Below are 25,944 nucleotides of genomic sequence, written 5' to 3'. Positions count from 1 at the left end.
TGGTCCACTAGTACACACGCGTCGTTTGTCCTCCTCTTAGTGAGCATCGCCCCGATGCTAAACCAGAAGTGCAGTTTTTTTAAAGTGTCTTGCACAGTCACTACCTTTCCTATGGCTTCATGCGCACAACGTGAACTAGTTCAGGGCGGTGATGGCGAAGCTCGTACTACATGAACTGTCGGGGACGACCTCGTAAGTAACATCACTCAGTCGTCGCAGTACTAGATATGGCCCAAAGTATCTCCTTAGGAGCTTTTCAGAGAGTCCTCGTTTCCGTATGGGCGTCCAAACCCATACTCTGTCGCCGGTCTGGTAAAGGACTGTTCTGCGGCGAGAATTGTAGCGGCTCGCGTCTTGTTCTTGTTGTTGCTGGATTCGCAAGCATGCTAGTTGCCTTGATTCTTCCGCTCGTTCTGTAAACATCTCGGCGTCCGGTTCGATGTCGTAACATTTGCGCGCTAGCATCGCATCTAGCATTGTTCGTACTTCCCTTCCGTGAATTAGGCTGAACGGGGTTGTTTCTTGCTTGGCCGTGTTGTATGCAAACGTGATATATGGCAAGATTTCGTCCCAAATTTGGTGTTCGACGTCTACGTACATTGAAAGCATGTCTTCAATTGTTTTGTTCAGACGCTCAGTAAGCCCGTTCGTTTGCGGGTGGTAGGCAGTGGTCTTACGATGGGTTGTTCCACTCAGCATGAGGACTTGATCCAAAAGAGCTGCCGTAAATGCGGTTCCTCTGTCTGTGATTACGACGCTTGGTGCACCATGCCACAAGACAATGTTCTCGATGAAAAATTGTGCCACCTCTGCTGCTGTACTTCTCTGGAGAGCCTTTGTTTCAGCATAACGGGTAAGGTAATCAGTCGCGACAATAACTCAGCGGTTCCCAGTAGTAGAGGTAGGAAGTGGGCCCAAAATATCCATGCTAATGTGGTCAAATAGTGTTCTTGGGAGCTGCACGGGCTGCAAGAGGCCAGATGTTTTAGTCGGCGGTAACTTTTGTCGCTGGCAGTCGAGGCAAGTACGAACATGGTGTTTTACGGCTATGGTCAGTCTTGGCCAGAAGTAGCGCTGCCGTACTCTGGCCAACGTTCTTGTGTAACATAAGTGGCCTGAAGTCACCTCGTTGTGGCATGCTTCGAGTACTTCGGAGCGAAGGGCTGCTGGGATGACGAGAAAATACGCAGATCCTGTCGAAGAGAAGTTTCTTTTGTATCGGCCCCGTAAGCAAAATGATGACAGCGCTCTTACGAAAACAGTTGGTGCCTTCAGACGTTTGGTGCCTTCTAAGATCTTCCGCCCAGGTAACTAATTAGGGCAAGTAACTCAGGGTCACCACGTTGTTGCTGCGCAATAGCGGTCGAGTCAAGCACACCGAGAAATGCTGTTTCCTCCTCATCGGATAGAATTGCCGATTCAATGGGTGAGCGAGGTAAACAGTCGGCGTCCATGTGGCGGCTGCCTGACTTGTGTACGACCATCATGTCGTACTCCTGCAGCCTGAGACTCCAACGCACTAATATCCCGGTAGGATCTTTAAGATTTGTCAACGAACACAGTGAATGGTGGTCGCTGATGACTTTGAAAGGGCGGCCGTATAAATACGGGCGAAATTTTGTGACCGCCCATACCACGGCAAGGTATTTTTTCTCCGTCATGGAGAAAACTTTTTTCTCCGTCATGGTCTAGGCGGGTGTTAGTGTTCGGCTTGCATAAGCAATTACTCTTTCTGTGCCCTCTTGCAGCTGCACAAGCACAGCTCCCAAACCAACATTGCTGGCATCAGTGTGTAGCATCGTTGGGGCTTTCTCACACGCGTCAATATGATCTTGTAGATATTATGCTGAAATATTACTTGAACACTAATAAACAAGAACTAAACGATTCTAGCAAGAGAGTGCTGATAACGTAATTATTAGCAGGCTACCGCAGGACCAAGGCCTCTTTCCACGATCTTCAAACAACTCTATTTTATGCTAGCTGATTTAATTTTAATTTCTCTGTTTTGTTGCTTCAAGTAAATGCTTTTTGTCTCTCGCATTCAATTGCTTTGTATTCAACTCGACGCATAAAGTGACTATCAGTTATATCTCCTTCTTCCATGGCCTGCCCAGATGAAGCGCCTACCTTTAACGTATGCTAGGCCATTTTTAACACCGCGTTATTCCCTCATAATTTTTATTTAGTGTTATGTTTTGAGCCAGGTCTTTCACAATTTGTTCAATCAAATAGTTTGCGGTGCATTGGAAGGGCTCGCACTTCTTTATCCATTTTTGGTATGTCTCATCTTCTAAGCACGCCACTTCCTGCGCACCTCTTTTGCCTCCAGCACGTTTTGACTTGTCTGACCAACGCTGGCATTCAGCTTGACCGTAAAAAAGCCGCTTCACTGCATGACAGCTCATAAACCCGTACCACATTGTGTCTACGCATGGTGTATTACCTGATGATGATGACGATGAGTGATTTTTTGATTGGCGCAAGGGCTGATTGATTGCCAAAGAGCCCCATTTTGGTAGACTAGAGATATGAACAATCATATGATGCGTGGCTGTAAGGGGGCCTTAAAATTCCTCGCGCTAACGTGGGTAAACACGTAAGTATTAAAATCATGACAGTGGCGTGAAAATTGGGCAGTGAGAGGGAATGTTGAAAGGTCACGATATTAAGACTATGGTGGAGATGTAGTCACCACAGGTCTTCCTAAAGGTCACCTAAAAATATGCTGTGAAAACAATGTACATCATTTAAAAACCGTAAACAATGAGTGAATTTCAAAAAGCGGATCCCTACCGATAAGCATCCCAGGGTGTAGTGGGAGCTGCTCTCGGAAGGGCAGTAAAAAACGCTTTTTTTCTTAGAGCGTCCAACTCATTACACTGAACGAAGATGTAGAGAACCGTAAGTGGTTCTCCACATCTCGCACACAATGGTGGATCATCGGTACACAGAATATGTGAATGTGTAGAGTATGTATGCCCTGTTGTTAGCCTTCTAGGTGTTACTTCTGTTTGTCGCCATTTTGATAATGGTGGACAATGACCAAGTTGTGGCTTAATAACATGTAGTTTATTACTTGTGTGTCTATCCCACATGTTTTGCCAATAGCATCTGAGCTTTCGTTTCAGGAAAGGTTTCATGTCAATTGCAGGGATCGGTACTGATGCATTAGTGGCATCGTTGCTGGCGGATGCAGCCAGCTGATCTGCCAAAACGTTTCCTTGTATCAGACGGTGTCCCGGCACCCAGCAGACTACAACATGTTGTTTGGATGAGTAGACTGCGCATAAGAGTTAATAAAGGAACTCAAGAACTTGGTTTTGACATTTTTAAGTGTTTTCAAGGCTTTCACCACACTCAGAGAGTCTGTGTAATGTACCGCTTTTTGTAGTTTTATATGTGCAATGTGTTTAGCAGCTGCAAGTATTGCGTAGGTTTCTCCTACGAAAATATTTGCATCAGGATGCGGGACGCCAGTATCTCAGAAGGATGGACCAATGGCTGCGTATAAAATAGAAGTGTTGAACTTTGAGGCATCTGTAAAGAACTCAGGGCGTGTGTAATTTTGTTGTAGTTCTAGGAAGTATGTGCGGATATGTACAATGGGTGCGTGCTTTGTAATTACCTGACTTAAAAACTTTGTGCCGTTGCAGAATTTCCAAAGCCGACGACGATGATGGAACGTCGTAGTTTTGTTGTCGTATGCTCCGCTTCGGGTCCTTTGTTCGCAATTTCACATCTGTCATGTCACCGTTAACCCAGCTCCTTCGCGGTGAAGTGACCCTCTACTCATGGTTCCCTGCATGTGACGTTGCCTTAACTACTCTGTTCCACCCACTCACCTCCCCACCTATTCTTCACCCCTTCAACACGATGGTTCGTATCGAAGGGTACACCAACGGCAGCGGCATCAGGCTCGGCGCTGTTCTCGTTCAACGAAAGTCTATCTAGTCAAAAGACATCGTAGCCTACGCTAGCTGCATTCTGACTGTTGTATCACGCGTTTGACGCAATCGACGCGATGCACTAAGAGCGAGAGGCCCGGCGCCCGAAGGCACAGGCTGGGGAGAAGAAGGAAGTAACACACATGAGACCCGGGCGGCAAACTCTATGTACACAGGCACAGATATTATATACATATGTAAAACATTCCTTGTGGAGCCAGAGAACCGGTTCTGAGGCCAGAACCGTAACCACGACACCACATTATCCCCTCATTGTACTGAAGATTATTCGGGCTCCCAAAAGGTAATACGTTGCATACTGATAATTAACATGCATACAGCATGCATACCAATGTTACAACAGTTAAGCAAGGACAAATGTACCACCACATCATCTCTTCCCCCGAGATAGGATATCGAGACAGTCACTGTTGAGTTTCGACTGCGTCGGCGCCTGTAGTGATGCCATTTTCACGACAGGCCTTTGAACTGTCACCGCCCACAGAAGTCTGGGGGAGCGAAGAAAGAGGCTCATGAACTCTGTGCTCAGAGTACTTTCGGCATAGTAGAGGACGGAAAAAGCAGGCAACGGTGCTCTGATGAAGCATGACTCCGCGCCACCAATGCAGAAACCATGCAGAGAGAATGAACGGGAACTGTTGGCGTAGACGTGACTATGGCAAGCACCTCGGCAGCACGCACAATAGCGACTGGTTCTGGAATCGTGGCTGTCACGCTCGGCTGGTGCACCTCCGATGGATGGGAAATAGAAATAGTATCCCGGAGATCATCACAAGCCGGAAGAAGTACAGCCGGAGCGGAAGTAACAGCAGGCAAAGCGGAATTAGTAGGCACAAGTGAAGTATGGACAGCGGAGACGCAAGCAGGCAAAGTGCATTCAGCAGCAGTAGACTCGACCGGAACAGCCATCCTCGCATTAGTAATCCCAGTGAAGCAGGTAGAACCATGGTACGCTCAACTGCCAGCAACACGGCAGGAGCAGGCGTATCAGGAGCCCAGCCGGCTGAGACGCCGACAGGTGAAGCACAAGTGAGCATGCTCTCAGTCTGGGCTGGAATCGTCATAGTACAGCAGGTGGAAGTATGGCCCGATCTATTAGTAGGCATGTACATCTCGTGTGGATGGTCAAACGCTTCCATAATGTCCTTTCCTTCCGCAACAGACACAGAAGCGGGTCCTTGCAGAGTAAGCGGCAGCGTTGGCCCACTGCTGCGACGAACCGCGGCGGAAGCACGCTCCCAGGCGAATTGACGGCGATGCCGGAGAACCAGTGTCAGACGCGACGGTAGCTGAGGGAGCAGTCACAGTCGGCGAGAGACGGCGCCGGCTTGCGAAGAAGCTTGAGAAGAATGAACGCTTCATAGGGCTGAAGAAAGGTCACTAATTCGCGTCTGACACGACGAAACAGCGTTGCTAGAAAGAGCATCTAGCTTTTGTAACGCACAGGGCCTTCTGAAAGGAGAATTTTGCTCCCATCTTCAGAATTCCGCTCCGCAGATTAGGGCTCGCGATACCCTCTACAATTCGGGAGAACGCCAGCATGTCGTTATTCACACCAAAATTGCTGAGTCGAGCAAGCCGTTTCATTTCTAGAGTGTATTGTACTTCAGTCTGGGCCGGTTGCTGTAGTAGCATCTTGCATGAGGCACGCAGGCACATCGAATTGCCTTGCTTGTCGAAAATCGCATCTAACGACTGGAGCGTCACAACATACTAATTTTGCACGGCGTCCGCCGGGATCGCGTGGTCCACAGCCGGAGTCGGGTCGTCTTCCACCGCACGTAGGTAGGAGTGTAAACCTTCAACGCCCAGTGCATCCAGTAGCAACGCTTTCTTGTGCTCTGGCATGGCGTCCCAGGCAGCGGCGTGGATGTAGACATAGAGGGCCAGACGCCACTTTCGCCATGAAATCAGAGGCTTACCGGGGCACTTCATTAACAAGAGCAGAGGTATTGCAGTATACGTCCCTGTAGATCAATGTAGCCGAACCGGAGCACCGAGTCAGACACGTAGTCCATTATGCATGTTCTCGGTGGTCACGAACTGGTCATCTACAGAAACAGAGTATTGGTGGGTTGTATCCAGGGTGCTGAACACCGTAGCACTAGTAGCAAATGGTCGTATGCCCACCTTCCATTGGATGCACGCAGATCCAATACTCGTCGCGAGATGTATCGTGCGTCGGTCGTTACGCACGGAAAACGCGAGCCCTGGCGCCTGAAATGCGGACCGGGCAGGAGAAAGAATGGACACACACAAGACCTGGGTGGCAAACTTTATGTACAAAAGCATGGCTTATATATACAAATATGTACAACGCCCCGTTTTGGGCCTGAGAACCGGTTCCAAAACCGGAACTGTAACTACAACACCACACTGACGAAAGCGGAAACTAATTACAGCGTGACAAAAAAGAGTGCTTAGCTCTGGTGGGTGTGCTTGAAAAGTTCGGGCCGTACTTCGACGGCCACCCATTCTAACCGATCACCACGCGCTTTGCCGGCTCTCCACGTTTAAACACCCTTCTGTTCGCCTTCTGCGATGGACAGTGTGGATTCAGAAGTACGATATTCGCGCCGCATACCGTAACACACGCAAGAACTTAGTTACTGTAAATGCTGCCTTTATATAACATACTGAGCTGTACAAGCCGCCACGCAGTCAATGTGGGTAGAGGAGAACACGCCACATCCAAATTTACATCTTCGGCGTCTGTGAACAACATGATGTCGTGCAGAGCTAGTCTTAAACCGAGATCCGACAGTCGCTGAGCTTCGTGATAACCTCAACAGTCTCACCGTTGCAGCGAGTCGCTGCAAGAAGCCTCGCCTGGTAATGGTGGATGGACTGGGGTGTGTCACTCGGTATATTCCTTTTAACCACCTCAATATGGGAACGTTCCGGAGCATGGAATGAGGCACCTGTACGCCGGACCCAGTGGCAGGTGCGTGTCTGTCTTCTAGACGCATGCAAAGGCAGTTCGCTCAAAAAATAGTTAAGGCTTTTTTACCAGCCTGCAACCTGGTCCCACCACAATTCGACTGTTCATGTAACCTGCTTCCAGAGGCTGGCGCGACTCCCAGTCTGTGAGACACCGAAGGCATGCAAGCGCCGTACACGATGGTGGACCTCTAGGCAGCAATTCACCAGGCATAAGTACGCAAGGCACCAGGACCAGATGAGATCTCCTATGAAGTGTTTAAAAGATGAATGGCCCTGCACTGCATTGGCTGCTAGACACTCTTAACGCCATCTGGACGACCAGAGAGCTGCCTGAATCGTCAAAGCATGCCGAAGTTGTGCCGATATGAAAGCTGGGAAAGCACCCGAGCAACCTCTCTAATCTTCGGCCGATTTCTCTAACGTGTACGTTGTGCAAGCTTCTTGACCACACGTTGGCGACGCGCTTCTCCTCGTGGCTGGAAAGGCACGCCTAGTACCATCCGGCCCAGATTGGCTTTTCACCGCATCTAGGCACGGAAAGTGGCCCAGATCATGTGACGTTCATGGTGCTTGTGGGAAGAAGATGGAGCATCATTCAAACTTTTTCGCCATGACCGTTCATAAGGCAACGTGAGTCACTCTGCGATCATTCGCAGAATGCAATGGCTTCAACTTCCGCCTCGCGTCTGCGACCTTGGGGGGTCTGTTCTGGCATCTAAGTAGGCAAGGAATGAACCGGACACTTTGTAATGAAGCGGGGTGCACAGCATGGCTCGGTGCTGGCCCCGATACTCTTCAATCTTGCCCTATTGCCCCTCGCGTGGCAACTAGCACGCATTCCAGATGCCTTCTTAGTCCTGTGCGCGGATGATTTCACTGTAGGACACTACATCCAGACCTGCAACGGCAGCAGGAGGCACTCCAGAATGCTCTGGACAAGGTGTTGGACTGGTGTGCGCACATACGACTGACACTAACTCTCACAAAGACTGCATTCATGTCCATCACTAACAGACGAGGATTCGTGTCCATCACTAACAGACGAGGTCGCCATCGCCTCCTGCAGACGCCGATTTGTTTGAGCCTAAATGGCCACACCGTCACCCCTCTATCCACAAACCGTGTGCATGGTGTTGAACTTGACGCATCTGGCTCTGCGAATGCTTGGGTTCGCTCTGCTCGTCGGAAGAGTGCTAATACCCTCAATCTCACTCGCCGCATCTCTCAAAAGACCGGAGGTGCCTGTTCTCGAATGACCCATTTTTTGGTGCGATCAATCCCACAACATCGGCTCGTTTATCAATCTAAGTTTCAACGACTGACATTGAAAGACTGGGACTTGCTCGAAACCGCGAACTGAGATTCCATGAGGGTGATAACTTGCCTTTCTCGTATAAAAGCTATCGTGATCCTCCAGGCGGAAGTGCAGCTCAGCACCTATCACGAAATTGTACACGAGCGTCAAGTCGCTCGCTACCTAAAGAGTCAAGCTGTTCCTGCGGTGGCAGCTCTAGCTCATTACTAGCTGCCACATGCTAGTATGGTAACTGCTGCCACATGAGTGGGCATGTGGCAGCAGCAGTGAAGATGGCGTTGCTTAAGCCCTTCCTGTTTTTCATACAGATACTGGCTGTCTCGTCTTCGGAATCAACGCCGCAGCCTGGCTACTTTGTGCGTTCTTGGTCCACCCCGGTGACCAGCTGCTATCTTCAACGAGTCGACTATGCGCGGCCATGTGTGGACGCGGCTCCACTGCGCACCTACACCGGAGGAACCACCACATCACAGCCGCCAGGGCATTCGGACAGTATGAAGAGCCAGCGTAAACAGGCTGCCATCAGTGGGCATGTGGCAGCAGCAATGAAGATAGCGTTGCTTAAGCCCTTCCTGTTTTTCATACAGGTTAGTTGTTCACCTTCCTTGCATTGTAAAAAAAACGAGCAACCGTTGTCTGCTGCTTGTCTCATGCCCCCATGTGCTTTTGATGGTTTGCACTGACTGTGTTCATGCTATGGAATTGCTTACTATGTCTGGGGATATAGAACTTAACCCTGGGCCTCCTAAACCGGTAGCCGAGATTACCAATAGCGAAGTACAGGAAGCTATAAAATCCCTCGCAGGTACAATGGAATCACGCCACGCCGAAGTAATGTCGTCGCTAAACGAAGTAAGAGCCAGCCAGAAATTGCCCGAAGATCGAGTAACAGATGTAACCGAGAGATTAGCAGCGGTTGAGAACAAGGTTTCCACCCTGGAACGCCTTACTGACGACGCTGACACTCGCCGCACAGTAGCTGAAATTGTCATCTGCGAAAATTCGGCTGTGCTGTCTCGCCTCGATGATTTAGAAGATAGGGCTCGGCGGGACAACTTGCTTTTTTACGGCTTTGACGATAGTCATTCAGATACATGGGTGTCAGCTGAAGAGAAAGTACGGAAGCTCTTGTCCACCACCTTTTCTGAACTAGTGCCCGCTTATGGAATTTCTCAGGCACACAGATTAGGCTCCTTTGTCAAGAACAAGTGCCGACCTATAATGGTCAAGTTTGCGTCTTCCAAAACAAAAGACCGAATTTTATCTCAAAGGGCTAAACATAACGGCACCGGTATCACAATCCAGGAAGACTTTTGTAAGGCCACTCGCTACTCGCGCAAAAAGCTTCACGATTTCGGCAAGGCTACAGGGAAACAGTACAGCTTGCGCTATAACAAGCTGTACGTCGGCAAACAATGTTATGCTTATTGCAGTGTAATCGATAGTGTCTGCGAAATTGGGACGTACAGTGCCCCTCTTTCCACTGGTGATACAGCCAACTCTCTGTTACCGCACCAAACCACTACCTAGCAACCCTCAGCCGTGCAGGCGAAATCCAAACGTGACTATTCTTTTCTGTTCACCAACATCAGAAGTTTGATTCATAAACGTGATGAGTTATCGTCTGCGATTGACGCGTGCTGAGCTGATGTTGTTGTGCTCGCCGAAACTTGGCTGCATGAACATGTGGATAATAAAGAACTGCTGAATTGCAAAAAAAGATTGCACCATATACAGGCACGACAGAACTGAGCGGAAAAAAGGTGGAATTCTTATTGCGGTATTCGATGAGATTGCGTCTTATGACGTCAGCATTGCATCACATTTAGAATTTTTTTGTGTTTGTATCCAGATAAACTACGCAGATTTCTTGTTCTGTGCTTGCTACCGTCCGCCGAAAAGTTCGTCTACTTTTTGCGATGAATTCCACGATTGCCTCAACCAAGTCGTCGTTAAATTTCCTAAAGCCGCCTTGTTTGTTTTGGGTGATTTTAACTTTGCGGCAATTTCGTGGAACGAGCCGTTTCCTGTAACAACTAGTCCTTCTAAAGAATGCTCAAGTTTTATTGACGTTTGCTCTATATTTAACTTAAGTCAACTTGTTAAAGGACCTACTCGCATTACTCAGTCGTCTTCCAGCACCCTTGAGCTTTTACTGACCACTCTTCCCGAGTCTGTTTCATTTTTAACGCTTTTCCCTGCTTTGAGTGACCACTTAGTTGCCCATTTCACTATACCGTCATCTTCTTCGCGCCCCGCCAAACAGTTTAAACAAATTAGAGACTACGTTAAAGCTGATTTCCAAGCCGTAAATAGGGAACTGGAAGCTTTTATAGATTATTTCCTTCCTGAATTTTGAGAGCGTCTGCTCAATGTTAATTGGGCTTTATTTCGAAACAAGGTTCAATGGCTGACTGATAAGTACATACCGCTCAGACGAATACCCTGTCCTAAATGCCAACCGTGGTACAACGTCTCACTAAAACGACTGCATAATAAAAAAGCGCCTTTTTCACCACTGTAGACTATCAAGTTCTGCTGAAAGGTGGGCGGCTTATGCGCGCGTCGCATCAAAATATTAAAAGCCCTTTCCCATGCAAAAACCGAGTTTTATCAGCGAACGCTCCCATCCCTCTTATCGACTGATCCCCGCAAGTTCTGGAGCGTTGTTAATATGAGCAGATCCAAAGATGTAAAATTAAAAGCCCCGGATGGAACACTTGTTCCACGAGAGCAGTGCTGCGTGTTGCTCAACAATACGTTTTCTTTATCTTTTACTAAAACAATTCCTACTTCTTTTCCTGTTAAAGAAAGCCTACATCTTGAACCAATGGAACCCATTTTTATTGACTGTGCTGGAATTTTCAAGCTGATACAGGGGGCTCAAAATTCTTCATCTTCTGGAATAGATAGAATTAACTATAAGTTTCTGAAAAGTACCATTGTGAACTCCTCATTGATCTTTTCCTGTATTTTTTCACAGTCTTTACAGTGTTCCTTACTGCCCGACGACTGGAAGGGTGGAAAGGTGATTCCAGTGTACAAGTCTGGTGAAGTTTTCTCCCCTTTTAACTATCGACCCATCTCTCTTACATCAATTCCATGCAAACTACTCGAACACATCATTTACACTAACTTGATGAGTTTTCTAGAATCTAATTCATTTTTTACAGTCCACCAACACGGTTTTCGCAAAAATCATTCCTGTGAAACTCAATTATTCACCTTTACTAATGATCTCTGTTCTTTGTTGGATCATGCGTCTGTAGTCGATTGCATTTTTATTGATTTCGCGAAGGCATTTGACTGCGTCTCCCACCCACTACTACTTTATAAACTTAGCAAACTGCCCCGCCGCAGTGGTCTAGTGGCTAAGGTACTCGGCTGCTGACCCGCAGGGCGCGGGTTCGAATCCCGGCTGCGGCGGCTGCATTTCCAATGGAGGCGGAAATGTTGTAGGCCCGTGTGCCCAGATTTGGGTGCACGTTAGAGAACCCCAGGTGGTCTAAATTTCCGGAGCCCTCCACTACGGCGTCTCTCATAATCATGTAGTGGTTTTGGGACGTTAAACCCCACATATCAATCAATCAAACTTAGCAAACTGAGCATTGATCCCAACATTTTAAGGTGGATTGAATGTTTTCTGCAGAATCGCTTTCAATATTTAGCCGTTAATAATAACGAATCTCCTCACTGTCCTGTTACGTCTGGTGTCCCTCAGGGATCAGTATTGGGGCCTCTTCTCTTCCTAATTTATATTAATGATCTTCCGGATACCATAACCTCATCAATACGTCTTTTCGCTGACGATTGTGTTATATATAGAAGTATATGTGAACCTTCTGATCCCTCACAACTTCAAACCGACCTTAACACAATTTCAGCCTGGTGCAACACCTGGCTAATGAAACTAAACGTCGACAAGTGCAAATATATGAGGTTAACTCGAACAATCAAGCACACCCCTGTAAACACATATTTCCTGAATGGCTCCCCTCTATTATCGGTTACCACCTACAAATACCTGGGCGTTCAGATTTCAGATAACCTCTCGTGGCGCTCGCACATTGAACATATTAGCAATAATGTGAACCACATGCTCGGTATCCTTCGACGAAATTTCTCTCGAGCTCCCACTTCATTAAAACTGCAGCTTTACAAAACCTTTGTACGGCGGAAGATTGAATATGCCTCTTCTGTATGGGATCCACATTCTGCCAATCTTGTCTCCACACTTGAAGCTATCCGAAATCGGGCCGCTCATTTCATTCTCTCTCATTATTCCCGGTCATCCAGTGTCACTAACATGAAACAAGTAGTACAACTACCTGATTTTGCAACCCGTCGTATGATATCCCGCCTATGTGTTTTCCATAAAATATTTTACACCAATCAGACCTTAAAACAATCCCTTTTTTCAGTTCCATCATAAGTGTCATCCCGCATTGATCATCCGCTAAAAGTAGGTGTGCCAAACTCCCGAACAAACTTCTACCTGAACTCGTTTGTCCCAATGACCAGCGTGCAGCGGAATCACCTTCCAGCCTCCATCGTCTCCATCAGCGACGCTGCGCACTTCAGGTCCACTGTCAGCAATCACTTTTTGTAACCACCCCGCTGTTGTCTTTTCTCTTGATTGTTTAATATTGTACCCCTCCTCTCTGTAACGCTTTACGGCATTGAGAGTAAATAAATGAAATGAAATGAAATTACTATAATTCAACGCTGCCACAGCCTGACGCACCTTCGGCAGGAGTTACGCCATGGCTCAAGGCACAGGCCAGCGATAACTGACCTCTGACCCGCCTGTGACAACCCACCCGACAAGTGGTGCAGGAGGGCGTCGTCACTGCCACCGACAACTTACTAGCGGTATACGTATACGCAGCTATCGATAACTGCGTTCGGCACACCAGCCTCGTATGCCCCGCGATACCTGAAAGTCAACATATCTGCTCTTACGTAACACAGGCACCATTCCTACCTGTATTAACGGAGCTCACTGCGATACGGGACGGGTTAGCAGTTGGGATATCCAAAATGGACTCTTTGTCACATGGTAAGTTGCTTGTATATACGGACTCCGCGGAAGCAGTTTGAGAGCTGCGGAAAGTGACCAGCTACCTCGATATAGCCTCTGATATACACCGACTGATTTACTCGTGTGCCTGTCCTGTCCTGGTATTCTCGGCCCACTGGTCTGAACCGGCAAAATTGGAAGCAGATCCCACTCGCCATCCAGCGGCTGTTCAACACCCGCTGCCTCTACTTTGTTTGGACCCAAAGGACAGCTTGCTTGTGCACAAAGAAACGCTCCGGCGCTCGACGCGTGCACTCATTCCTCCGCGTGGATCAGACTTTCCTGGTGGCTTAGCTTGCCGAGCGGAGGTTGCGCTGAAGATGATTCGTGTGGGCACCGCCTTGACTCCTGCGATCCGGGCAACATGGACATCCGGTGCACAGCCTCTCCCAACGACACGCCCATTCCGCGTTGCCCCAGCCACAAAGGCAACGCTTGATCACCTATTGGGAACTTGGTCAGGCCTTCACCAGGCTTACGCTCGCCACCTATGCGGCCTTCACCTCCATTCTGGCCGACCACCTGACGACGTGCTGGACGCACGGTCAACTGCATCCACTACTTCTGGTCTTTATACAGGAAACATAACTTTTCCTTTTTATTTAACTGGTGCCGTAGGGCATAATGACACCAATAAAGAAGCCATGTAATTTTCAGCGGTGACCTCTTGCTTGCTTTCTTGCTTGCTTGCTTGCTTCTTCCTATACGTCTTGGCTCGTACCCACCAAGGGTAAGCAGCCATTGAACCGACGGTTATTTTAACAGAGAAAAGTGAATTTCGACTTTTTATGAAGATAAAAATTGTTATTCAGTTATCTGAGGAACATAAGAGTAGATAATTATGAAGTGACTTACGGATAGATTAGGTAACGAACTAATAATTAAAATCAATGAATAGACGGTAGTTCCTAATAACTTGAATTGTATTATTTAAAAAAAGAAAACTGAATAAGCAAACCTTTGTGTGTGAGAAATTCACGACCTGCTACGCAGACGGTCTTGTTGCTGTGGCTCATAGAAAGAAGATATAATTTCAGAATTTAGGAGAATGTTTAATTTTCTGAATATAGCTTTTAAATGTTTCTTCGTCTGTCTTGTGAAACGTCGGGAAATAAGTAAAAAATGATTGATGTCTTCTGGATCCTGGCAGTAAAAGCAAATGGGAGATGGCACCTGACCAGACTTGTATAAATAGAAGCTGAGAGATGAAATCCAGCACGAAAATTTTGTGATGTACACTTACACTTTGCGAGAGGGGTACCATTTATTATTCCAAGCAAAAGTAAGATGACCGTATTCTTAACTGACAATACATTATTCATAGAACCCTGAAGTAAAGAATATTTATAAAATGGCGATTCAGTGATGAAACTGGTATAACCTATGCCACCCCCCTCAATTGACACCAGATGACAGTCAGTATAATTTATTTGCCGTCGGCCACTTGTCGGCCAAGCTACGAAGAATGTGTCCTTTCACATGCATATGCCGTTCTTCCAGTCTTTCTACATAAGTTTTTGTCCTGCTCAATACCCATAAAAATCAAACTTGTCCTGATATAAAAGTGTGGCAGCTTAGGCTAGTTGGTATGGCATGACGATAGTTAAAGCACGAGAACAAAACGACGACACAGAGACTTGTTCTTCTTGTCTCTGTGTCGTCATTTTGTTCTCGTGCTCTAACTATCGTCTTGTCCTGACAGGCGCGTGAAGCGCACAATGGGCTTCTCCCGTGTTGGGACGAGCAGGCTATGCCTGACCGCTGAATCATGGGTTCTCGGGACGGCCTATAGCTGATCCATTTATTGGTATGTCTGATGGCGAAGCCCCGCTTGGCTGGGTTGACTTTATCGCTGCCCAGTAACGAGGGGCATCTCCTGAGCATGTGCTTTTATTTAGCTACTTTCCCAAACCTCGAGCTCAAGCTGTTAGTGTAAATATCCGTATAAACTTAACCCATTGTTTCCAAGTAAGAATTAAGTGGCCACCTTTAGAAAACGAGAGATGGGTGTACACTGCGCCCTCCAATATTAGTGTGTCTGTATTAAAATCACTTGGCCTGAGAGCAGCTAGGATAGATGCGCTATTGGTTGAGTTATATTGCGTTAAATTAACCAGTGTTGTCCTTAGGTTAGGATAACTGCGGCGATAAATACAGTGCTGACTAATGGGCAACCAATATTATAGACGTTTAATTCAAAAGTGAGACAATAGTGTGAAATTTCGCATGTACATATATATAGCGAGCAACGTTGAGAAATAGTCAAGCACCTGTGAAATTTGGGAGCTGTCATGTTAAAACCATAAAAGAGTCAAAATAATAGTAATACAAGAGAACATTACAGCTACAAGGATTGGGCCAGAGTTTTTTCGACACCACGACTACTTATTTCAAGCTAAAGAACTTGTATTGTAGCAGATTCACTGTTAAAATACTAGTTATTTGTTATCGTCATACGACGTTTGGTTTTGGTTAGACTGCTTGAAGGCTGTGAAATATGGTCGATTCAGGTGATGGTGACGTGAAAGAAGCAATTTTAAGAGCCGAGATGTTAAAACTTCTGGTCGCGGCGTATAGTGCTTAAAGTAATTATCACCATCATGAATCGGGACGCGCTCGCTTCATTCTGTCCGACTTCTGTTTCGTTGTCGCACCACGTCAGCGCCAATGTCTTGCCTACAAAAGTTATGATGAGCGAGTCTGTTAGGTGACCTGAAATCACATAACATTCCATGACAAATCACGGGAATAAAATAGCACAAAATCATGTAGCTGTTCACAAATAAAATCAATTATTTAAACGTAACCTCTAGGCAGGTGACTCATATGACGTAATATCTAGCCTTGTGGTCGTCTCACGTAACGCTCACATGATTTTTGATCACTTTATTTCTACCTGGCAATAAGGTATTATAATGTAACTATCAACAAGACTGTTTTATGTAAAATAAAGTGACTACTCGCGTGTCTAGATGCTGCGCATTGCAAGTTGAATAACGTGACAGCATGAAGTGTGATGTTACATGAATAAATTGACGTGTCCCGACACTAATGACACAAATACAGACACATATCATTTATTCACGGCATCGAGTCACGACACATGGCGTAAAAGCTAGTCACGTGGTATGTTCTTGGCATAAACCACTAACACTCGTCCCGTCACTGAAATCACAACAACGCGTAATAGGTTGTCATGTTGCAAGTCTAGCCAAGCGTAGCCACACATCTCATTTCTAGCAAAAGCTTGCCATTGCCAAAAATGTTATTGAGGTGAAAAACCAGCTCCGCTGATGGTTACAGCCATGCACCGCAAGGCTGCGCATCTTTTAGAAAGATATGACATTTGCAATGCAAAAGGCATTAGCCAACTATACGATTGCCATGGATGATTTCATCGCGATAGTACAAAAAAGCAGAAAGAAGAAGAAGAAATTGGTAATAAGGGCATCGACAATAAGAGTAATAAAGAAGATCTTAACGACAATCATAAAACAGATTGACATCTGCATAGTGATTAGATTGAAATTCTTATGAAGAGAAAGTGGGCCTACTATAGGACCCTCAAAATATAAAAAAATATTCTTACAGTTGAAGAAAGCTTGACTGTGTTTAATTGTAGGTTGAGACTGAGATCCAGCATTCACTTGTCATGATGATGACGATGATGATAAGGGTGATGATGAGTATGCTCTTTGGACAATTGGTACCTACCCACTCAGGGGTATCGGCCAGGCCATACAGACTGGATTTATTACTTGTATTTTAAGTGCAAGGTGCATTTGTAAGCGCTAGGTACAGATGCAATTGTGAAGAAGCGGTAACCATGATGCGTCCTAATATTAGTCTACACGTCTTGCGTAACCTCCCAATGACCGAAAATCTGATTTACTAGGATGCCACCTTAACTGTAACTAGTCGATCATTATGGTCGGATCTCAATCATGTCGCAGTTCGGTGCCACTAGTGGCAAATGGTAATTAACGCTTCCAAAACTAACCAGGTGGTCTAAATTTCCGGAGCCCTCCACTACGGCGTCTCTCATAATCATATGGTGGTTTTGGGACGTTAAACCCCACATATCAATCAATCAATCATCTTCCAAAACTAAGGCCTTGACATTCACAGTAGCGTATAAAATAGAACTAAATAGAACTAAGCCAATATCAAATTCAAGGTATGCTCTTTGCAAAAGTATTGAAGAGTAAATATATCGGAGTTTGTTTATCTCACCTATTTTGTAATATATATATATATATATATATATATATATATATATATATATATATATATATATATATATATATATGTACGTCAAAATGTCAAAAGCACTTGGCTCTATAAAAAAACTGTATTTGGCAAACTTTGTCACTAAATTGATAGCACACATTACATATGCTCATTTAAACTTTAATTACGCATCCGTCTTGTAGTGCATATGAATCATATCTCGTCTATCAACTAGAATCAACACAATATTGTTACGGAGTTGAATTCTGTACAAAATGCGTTTACAGAGGGAAAACCACAGACAAGAGTCACAATGACTGATTGGCACACTCGTGCACCTGTCAGCTGCTTGTGTCCTTCCTCTTTCATCTCCCTAACCAGAACCCTGGGCATTGAAGTACCGTCTCGGCGCGAGTCCGAAGAAGTGCGACAGAAGTAGGGTTTCATGCACGAAACATGAACAATACCAACAAGTGACGATTTTGGGACGTATTCGAGTGCAATGACGCTATATCGTAGTTGACGCCGCTAACTTGACGCAAGACTAGGTAGCGTGCTGTGTATTAGGACAAAAGTTTTTGGAGAGGCCTAAACAGCGACACGGTGACCGGTGGAGCACGTGGTCACCTGGGGCAAGCGTTATACTACGATGCCGGTGGTTGCAGCGGACATTTTGCATATCCTGTGACCTGGTGAGACGAGAGTGGGCAACTTGACGAGTCATGTGAGCCCGATCAATGGCTTCGCGAGCGTACTCGGAAGCAGATGGCTTGAGAGGCAAAGTAGTTTCAAATGGCATTATGAGGTTTCGACCATACAAAAGATAAAAAGGTGAGAATCTCGTGGTGTCATGTCGAGAGGAATTATATGCGAAAGTCACATAGGCCAACGTGGTGTCCCACTCCCGATGATCTTCGGAGACGTACATCGAAAGCATCTCTGTGAGCGTGTGGTTAAGGCGTTCAGTTAGGTCATTAGTTTGTGGGTGGAAGGCGGTAGATGGCTTATGCGCTGTAGCACACGATCAAAGGAGGTCGTCGACAACTTTGGACAAGCAAGAGCGGCCGTGGTCCGTAAGCAGCTGTCGGGGTGCACCGTTGTGTAAGATCATGTCATGAAGAAGACAATACGCGACGTCAGTGGCGCAACTGGTTTCATGGCCTTTGTTATTGCATAACGGGTCACATAATCTGTGGCAACGGTGATCCATTTCTTTCCCAGTGTCCTCGTCAGAAAAGGGCCAAGAACGTTGAGTCCCATTGAATGAAATGGTTCAGAGAGCTTTAGGTGGGTGACGGTATCCAGCTGACAGCAAAGAAGGCCTTTTGCGGCGCTGGCAGAGGTTGCAAGTGGGGACATAGTGACGCAATCTGCGGTACAGCCCTGGCCAGAAGAACCAACGTCACCCGCGGTCGTATTTGCGAGAAACACCGAGGTACCCCGCTGTTCTTGCGTCGTGAAGTTTTTCAAGTATGGCAGGCCGTAGATGACGACGCATGACAAGCAGAAGACTAGAATGTCAGCTGCTTGGTGAGGATGATGATGATGATGGTGATCGTTGTTACTCTTTAACACACCCGCAAAGGGAGATCGGCCAAGAACTGGGTGGCAGGATGTTTAAGTACAAGGCTTATAGTTTCACAAAAACTAAGTAATTTTAGACTGAGAAAAAAATTATATGAAAAGAAAAGCTAAAAATCGAAAAGGGAGTATATCTGAGCAGAGATCGATGCAGGCTATCAGATGCGATTTGAGACAGAGGTGATGATGGGTCTGAAACCAATAATATATATATATATATCGATATATATATATATATATTTATATATCGATATATATATATATATATATATATATCTATATATATATGGCACTTTAACATGGCAATCACTTTGTTTCAATTATATAATCAAATACCGCAGAACAGACGTCCCAGTGGCTATAACAAAATTTAATGCAGCGAAACTATAAAATTACTGCCACATTGAATTCTAATCCAAAATTTTCAAGTGAAGCTACCAGGTATATTTTTCGCTGATAAAAATATCGGCAACAGAATAAAAAGAAATGATCTATTGTTTCCATCTCTTCGCAAACCTGACATAAAGGTGTCGCCTTTAGACCGACTTTATGCAAATAATAATTGAGTTTCGGAAGTCTACAACACAATCTGGTATAAGCAACTTCTAACTGCCATGTTGAGCACCACTGTCTATTCCAGCAGCATCTTAGATTTGCAAAATCTTGAAATTTATCCAATGAGTAGCAGTTGAATTCATGCAAACAGAGGTTTCTAAACCTTATTGCAGTCACGTAAGCCGTATCAGGCAAAATCGGGATAAGGAGACCGCTAAGAGATACTGTGGCTATTGTATCCGCCATCTCATCCAGATATATGCCACGATGGCCTGGTACCCATAACAGCTGCAGTATTTGCAAGTTTGTGGGTATGAGTTGTCGAAATATGTGCATAGGTGTTAAGTTGGCTCCCGAAGACAGAGCAGCACATACTGAAAAAAAATATGTAATTACGATGGTTTCTGATTTGCCCAAAGGAAGTTTCCGTAGTGCCAGTACCATGGCAAGTATGTCTGCGATGAATATTGGTGTGTAATCTGGAAGTCTAATCGAAAAGCACCAGTCAATGGAACGTGAGAAGATACCTGTCCCAGCGTTTTCATTTGATACGGATGCATCATTCGCAATTATGTTGTTCATGTTCACGCGAGCGAAGTAATACTGAAGCCGATCATTTAAATATTGAAATGCCATTTGCTTCGCGTTAGAGGATTAAATATTGTAAAACTCTATCTGAAGATGTAAATTAAAGTTAGTTGTTAAGAAAATATGTTTGATGTTGACGTTCAGTGGTTCTACCAGCGCTTGACCGAACATGATCGGTGGGTTGTGGAATCGCGACCACCGAGTTTCAAAAAATAGGCTTGGCTCCTTAATAAAAGCATAAAACGATTCTCTCTGGGGCAAAGTGTATAGTACTAAAAATGTTTGGATAGTAAGTATTTTGAATATAGCTTGTGTCCTTCCTTTTTCTTTACTTCGTCTGCGTAACAATATAAAGCCGCAAGATTACTCATCAACCCATATTCTCGTATTATGAGCATTACTGAAAATAAAAGCTAAGTTGTTTCCTTCTCTTCAAAAGTAACACTGTCATCACTGTTTTTATTTTTTCACATATTTTTTCACAGTAAATTCTAGTTCTGTGAAGTCCACATTAACAAACCTCATATTAATTCCCAATATATTTCTCATGAATTTAAAGTACATTTCTTCTCGCATAGAAATATGTATCAACACTCCCGACTTCAAGCCTGGCATCACCTGAACGCATTGCCGAAGAACACTGTTTCAATCATTGCCCACTCCACTTGTGTTAACGAGTTGAACATTTTCTTTGATATGCGACTTGGTTCTTTATATGTGTGTGCGTATTGATGGCACAGACTGAGCGTTTGATGGCACTAGTATTGTGTTAGTTTGTAATCATAAAGAGACAATAATATTCTGCAAACCGTAGGGTTTGCAGAAAGTAGGGTCACGCAGCAACATACTTCTATAAATACAACAAAATATTTACGAATCTTGCAAAGAAAATTTTATGCGTATTGATTTCATATACGCACGAATAACTCACGATAAGGTAACCTCCTCGTCTCAGTGGTTTCACTACTAGAGAGGCCTTGTGTTCAGTGTTTCCGTAAAGATGGCGCTCGTAGTGGGCTCCGTCTACCTGCATGAAGAATTTTCGTTAATCTTGCACGGTGCATCGCAATCAGAATTTCTATTGACTGGACACATTTTTTGTGTAATTCAAATCAACAACGTGTTCGTGACTGTTATGGCATGTCCAATTGTTGTTACGGTTTTTTGCGAGCTCTCTGGTATGAGAGCTATGTATTCTTCTGCTCGGAATCGCTTTGCACCTAATTGTGAATACATCTATTCTAATTAGGTTAGAGTGCATGTCATTTTACGTCACTTTAAATGATTCTGGGTGCAGTGCAACTTTTATCCGACACCACCACAAAGATAGGTTGTCTGTAAAACGAAATTACACCGTGCTGTTTTATTTATTTACAGCAGTCTTTCTGTGAAACATTTTGAGAGCTCTTTTTCACATACTGTATTTTACGGCATAACCTATTACGAGCTCACTACGAAAAGGCACTTGGCTGATGGCATCATCCGCTGATGCGTTCGCGCATGATGAAAAGGGCAAGAAATAGCTGTAATCCAACCCAGTAACAATTAACGTCAACTGTTCTTTCATATAGCCATGCCACTGCTTCAAGCTCTTCCGGTGAATGACCTAACATATGCGCCATGCTGAACGCGGAGGTACGTTAGCAACAATGCCAATATTGCATGACAAAAATATTAAACCAGGGCTCGCGTTTCGTGAATAGCGTAACGAGTGGGTAGTTTAAAGCGTGCCACCTCTAACGAAGGCGTTGCACGTAACACTTGTTAATCATCAAACCCACCACGAAGATTCGAATCTAAGCACGTGAAGACGATTCTTTTGATACGCGTAGTGAGCACTTTGCAACGACCCTTTAGGATAACGCAGTACACACCTAATTATTGACTGCTTTAATGACGCCTGTTCCTTCATCCTAACATATTGGGAACTTCAGCTACGTTTAGCCAGAGTTTTATCCGATTGAATACAAAGCAATTATGAAATACTGTTTACACTAGGCGTGTAAAGCACAAGAAACAGAGAAGCTGGTCGCTTCTATAGGCATTATTGTCGGTTGCTAGCTATTTCCTTGGCGTATTCTAGGCCTGCGCTTGGCTGATTCGACGCCACTTGATCAGAATCTAACTTTCATAACAGGAACTGCTTATAGGCTCGTATCTTTTAAGTATTGGTGTTTGTTCTCTTACCACCTATTCCCGTCAAATAATAAAAACATGTGTCATGTGACGTGCTCTCTCATGGTGCGAGAGCGGTAATGTCACGATAACTTGCTTATCGCAGCCATAGACCACCGCGAAGCAAGCATATCGTTTCTGTGCAGGACCGTTTTGGCACACTAGAACAGTGGCGTGCAAGAGAGAATGTCACGTGGCATATTTTAACACGAAAGTGTTGTATGACGTGTTCCACCATGGCTCTGTTACGTAGTTCCATAACGGATATGACGCATTAAAATATATACTAACAGAGCGCAAAGGAAAAAATGCACAGCTTATCCACGGAGTGAATAATGATGAGTGGGGTGAAGGGTCCATCTGCCTGTTTTTTCATCTGTCTGTCCGTCTGTATGTCTGTCCGTTCGTCTGTCTGTTTGTCTGATATAGTGCGTTACACCTGACGTAGGACAGGGTACACTAAGAGGAGCTTCACCCCTAAACCTGACATGGGAAAGACCTGTCGTGGGGCTTGAAACCAGTGACCTCTCAACCCCACCCCCGCACTGCGATAACCACTATGCCACGGAGCGTACGTTGCAGACAGCAAGCCATTGCCCCCATTTTACCCATGCAAGAGATGAGGCGGTGCTGGGTCTGTGTTTGTTATTTATGAGATATAGGCAGAATGTCCAGTAAAAGTACGTGAAATTTGCAAATTAATGAGTGCTTTACCACAAGATGCTCGGTGCAGGCGTTTGAAATAGTACAGCGCTGTCTGAACTGGCCGCAGCTTCAGCGGAAGCTGGTGCGCTTGGGTCAATAGAGGAAGAAATAGTGCATGGCGATTTTTTTTCTTTATTTTACCATCAAGGTACAAATTACAATACACAGAGGAAAAGTTATCATATATGCATGAATTATTGGCCTAAATATAATGAACTTCGCAAGAATCCCACAACATATAATCTAAATACACATAAGTACAATAATACACACAGTCAATATACAAGGCGACTCGCAGTAGTACAACAAATAAATATTTCTCAAAAACTACCTACAGATATACTTAGTTAACAAGGCAATTTCTAAATAAATTGGGTCTTGACTGTTTGTTATAGAGCTAGGAAGCTGGTTCCGTTTCCTAGCAGCCTTTGGCAAAAATGAGAATGAATGGGCCATTGTGTTACTCCTGGGTACTTGAACCATCTGACGATGGTGGCAGCGCGTCGATACGAAAGATGGGGCATGTAGCAACAGTGAATACATATGTGGGTTACGATTAAAATATATAATAAAGACATAGACGACGATGTTTCCTGTGAACAAGTAAAGGAAGTTGTATTGATGCTTTCATAGTTGTTACACAAGATGTTTTATGTTAATTGGAGAAAATGAAACGAGGAGCACGGTTTTGTATCGCCCCTAGTGTTGGGTAAATGTAATAAGGGGGCAGGTCCCACAACGCTGACGCGTACTCAAGCTGTGGGCGGACGTTTGTGGTGTATAAGAATAGTTTGTGACCAGATGGCAATGCGGGATAATTTTTCTGAAGGTAACCTGGAGTACGGTTTACTTTAGTTTTGATATGTTTAATGTGTTTATGCAAAGATAACTTGTGGGTTATATGCATACCTGAGTACTTGTATGATGTTAGTGATTCTAATGGTTTGTTATTTATGAGATATAGGCAGAATCGCCAGTGCAAATACGTGAAATTTGCAGAGCCTTTCAGTTTTTTACGTTGAATTCTATGTGCCAAGTATGGCACCACTCATACACTGATCTTATGAATGGCGAAGTCAGTGGTGCTAGTTAGTATACTGCAGGTTACGCAATCATCTGCAAATGAAGAAATGTGTGAGAGAATGGCTTGCCTACTGATATGACAAGTAATTTATGACTTTTCTGAGCCCCAAGGGGAAGCTTCACAAGACCCGGCTAGCCAGACCTCTTTAGTTGAGCTTGCAAAGTCAGCAGTAAATTGCTCTTTTCCACTCCCCATATATGCAGATAAACCATCCTTGAGAGCTAGCATATCATGTTAAATAAACAGTTCATTGATCTCCGTCCCACGGCAGTCTATAGACAAGGATACTAACGAAGATGGTGTGGGTCCTTTTAATACATTGACGACACACATCTACAAAATCCTTCGAAAGCTTCAATTCACGTATAGCTAACCCACATTTCTCAAATATTTGAAAAGGCGACACCCGTGAGTAGGTTATTTATTCTAGAGTTGCTGCTATAAGTGTCAGAGACAGAACTGCGACGGTGGCAAGCACATTATTTTCGACCCACACGCTTTATATACCACACTACGAGAGTCTTTATTATCTTGGTGTGGCCATCATCTTGTTTAGTGCAGAAACTTCAATGCTCACCATTCTCGTGAATGTTTCTATTTTGCTACCGCAGAACTAAAACGATGAGGCTACAGTAAAAAAACGATCATTGTAACGTTTTTGTTTATTACCTGCGATTCATTGAAAATCGCTCTTAGTAAGTGGTTTATAAATAAACATACAATTTCATGAATCTTATTCGTTATAGTTCGCTATATATCATTGCATTTATTACTACATGTGCTTATGCTTTAGAGTTACGGAGAAAAAGTAAAGAAAGGTAAAAAATATTCATTTGAAAACATTTAGATTACTACAAAAGATCCCTGGGCTGTCGCTCTTTGAAGTGTCCGCTGTACTATACGAAAGACGAAATCCGAAACTGAAAGCAAAAAATACATATTCTGATCAAAAACTTCAGACCCTTTACTTTTTGAAAGTAACCGAGCTTCAACATATCGAGGTACACCTACTTTTCTGTCAGTGTGTCAAATAGAGCGCACCGAATATCTTGGAACCGTGAATATGCACGGCGCTACATTTTTCTCAAATAGAAAACTTGCTTAGGAGAGACTTACAAAATCTCAAAATCAAAGGTTTTGGTCAAGCGAAGACACTTAATCTTGAATAATGAAAATCAGAGCTTGATCCTGAATCAATGCTAGGTATTTCGTGGTTGTCACGTAGTATACCACAGTGACTTCAGTGTTTGAAACAACAGCAGCAAATTAAGGAGCAGTCGTCATGTTGGCCTAGGAGTCAAGTTAACAATGTATTATAGCGTGGCAGAAGCACAGATTTGCACGACACTGCACAGCTTCGGACCATCGGCCCTAATGGCTGAAGATGAACAAGCTTATAGCCAGAACGTCTTTCAAGGGGAGTTCAACCATACTGTATGTATATTCGTCCGTTCGTTTGTATGTGTGCGTGTATATATGTGCGAGCAGAACCCTTGGCTAAGGTTCAAGGAATGACTCATAATGAGAGTTTTATAGGATCTCCCCGCATCTCTTACGCACTCATCTAGGATTATTGGAAGGCGAAATCCGGCAGCATATTTTCTCAATCAACATTTCTTCATGCCAAGACATCCTCCGCAAGATTTCCGCACCTAACGAGGTCTTACACTGCCTATGTTTTCGGCCCACTGTTAATGAAGCTATGATGTCATAAAATGAC

The 25,944-nt window shown here is 44.7% G+C and overlaps 1 protein-coding gene across 1 annotated transcript in view; it reads right to left on the bottom strand.

Annotated features, from left to right (window-relative positions):
* The window catches only part of LOC119170208 (venom metalloproteinase BumaMPs1), a 176,902-nt gene that overhangs the window by 134,895 nt on the left and 16,063 nt on the right, over window positions 1–25,944 (bottom strand). Inside the window, exon 3 of the mRNA XM_037421300.2 lies at window positions 21,192–21,287. Coding sequence (XP_037277197.2) covers window positions 21,192–21,287 — 96 coding nt within the window. The remainder of the gene's footprint in view (window positions 1–21,191; window positions 21,288–25,944) is intronic.

Source organism: Rhipicephalus microplus, chromosome 3 (assembly GCF_043290135.1).
Source record: "Rhipicephalus microplus isolate Deutch F79 chromosome 3, USDA_Rmic, whole genome shotgun sequence".
Taxonomy (NCBI): domain Eukaryota; kingdom Metazoa; phylum Arthropoda; class Arachnida; order Ixodida; family Ixodidae; genus Rhipicephalus; species Rhipicephalus microplus.
The sequence above is the reverse complement of the archived record's forward strand: the minus strand, read 5'-3'. Positions and strand labels throughout refer to the sequence as shown.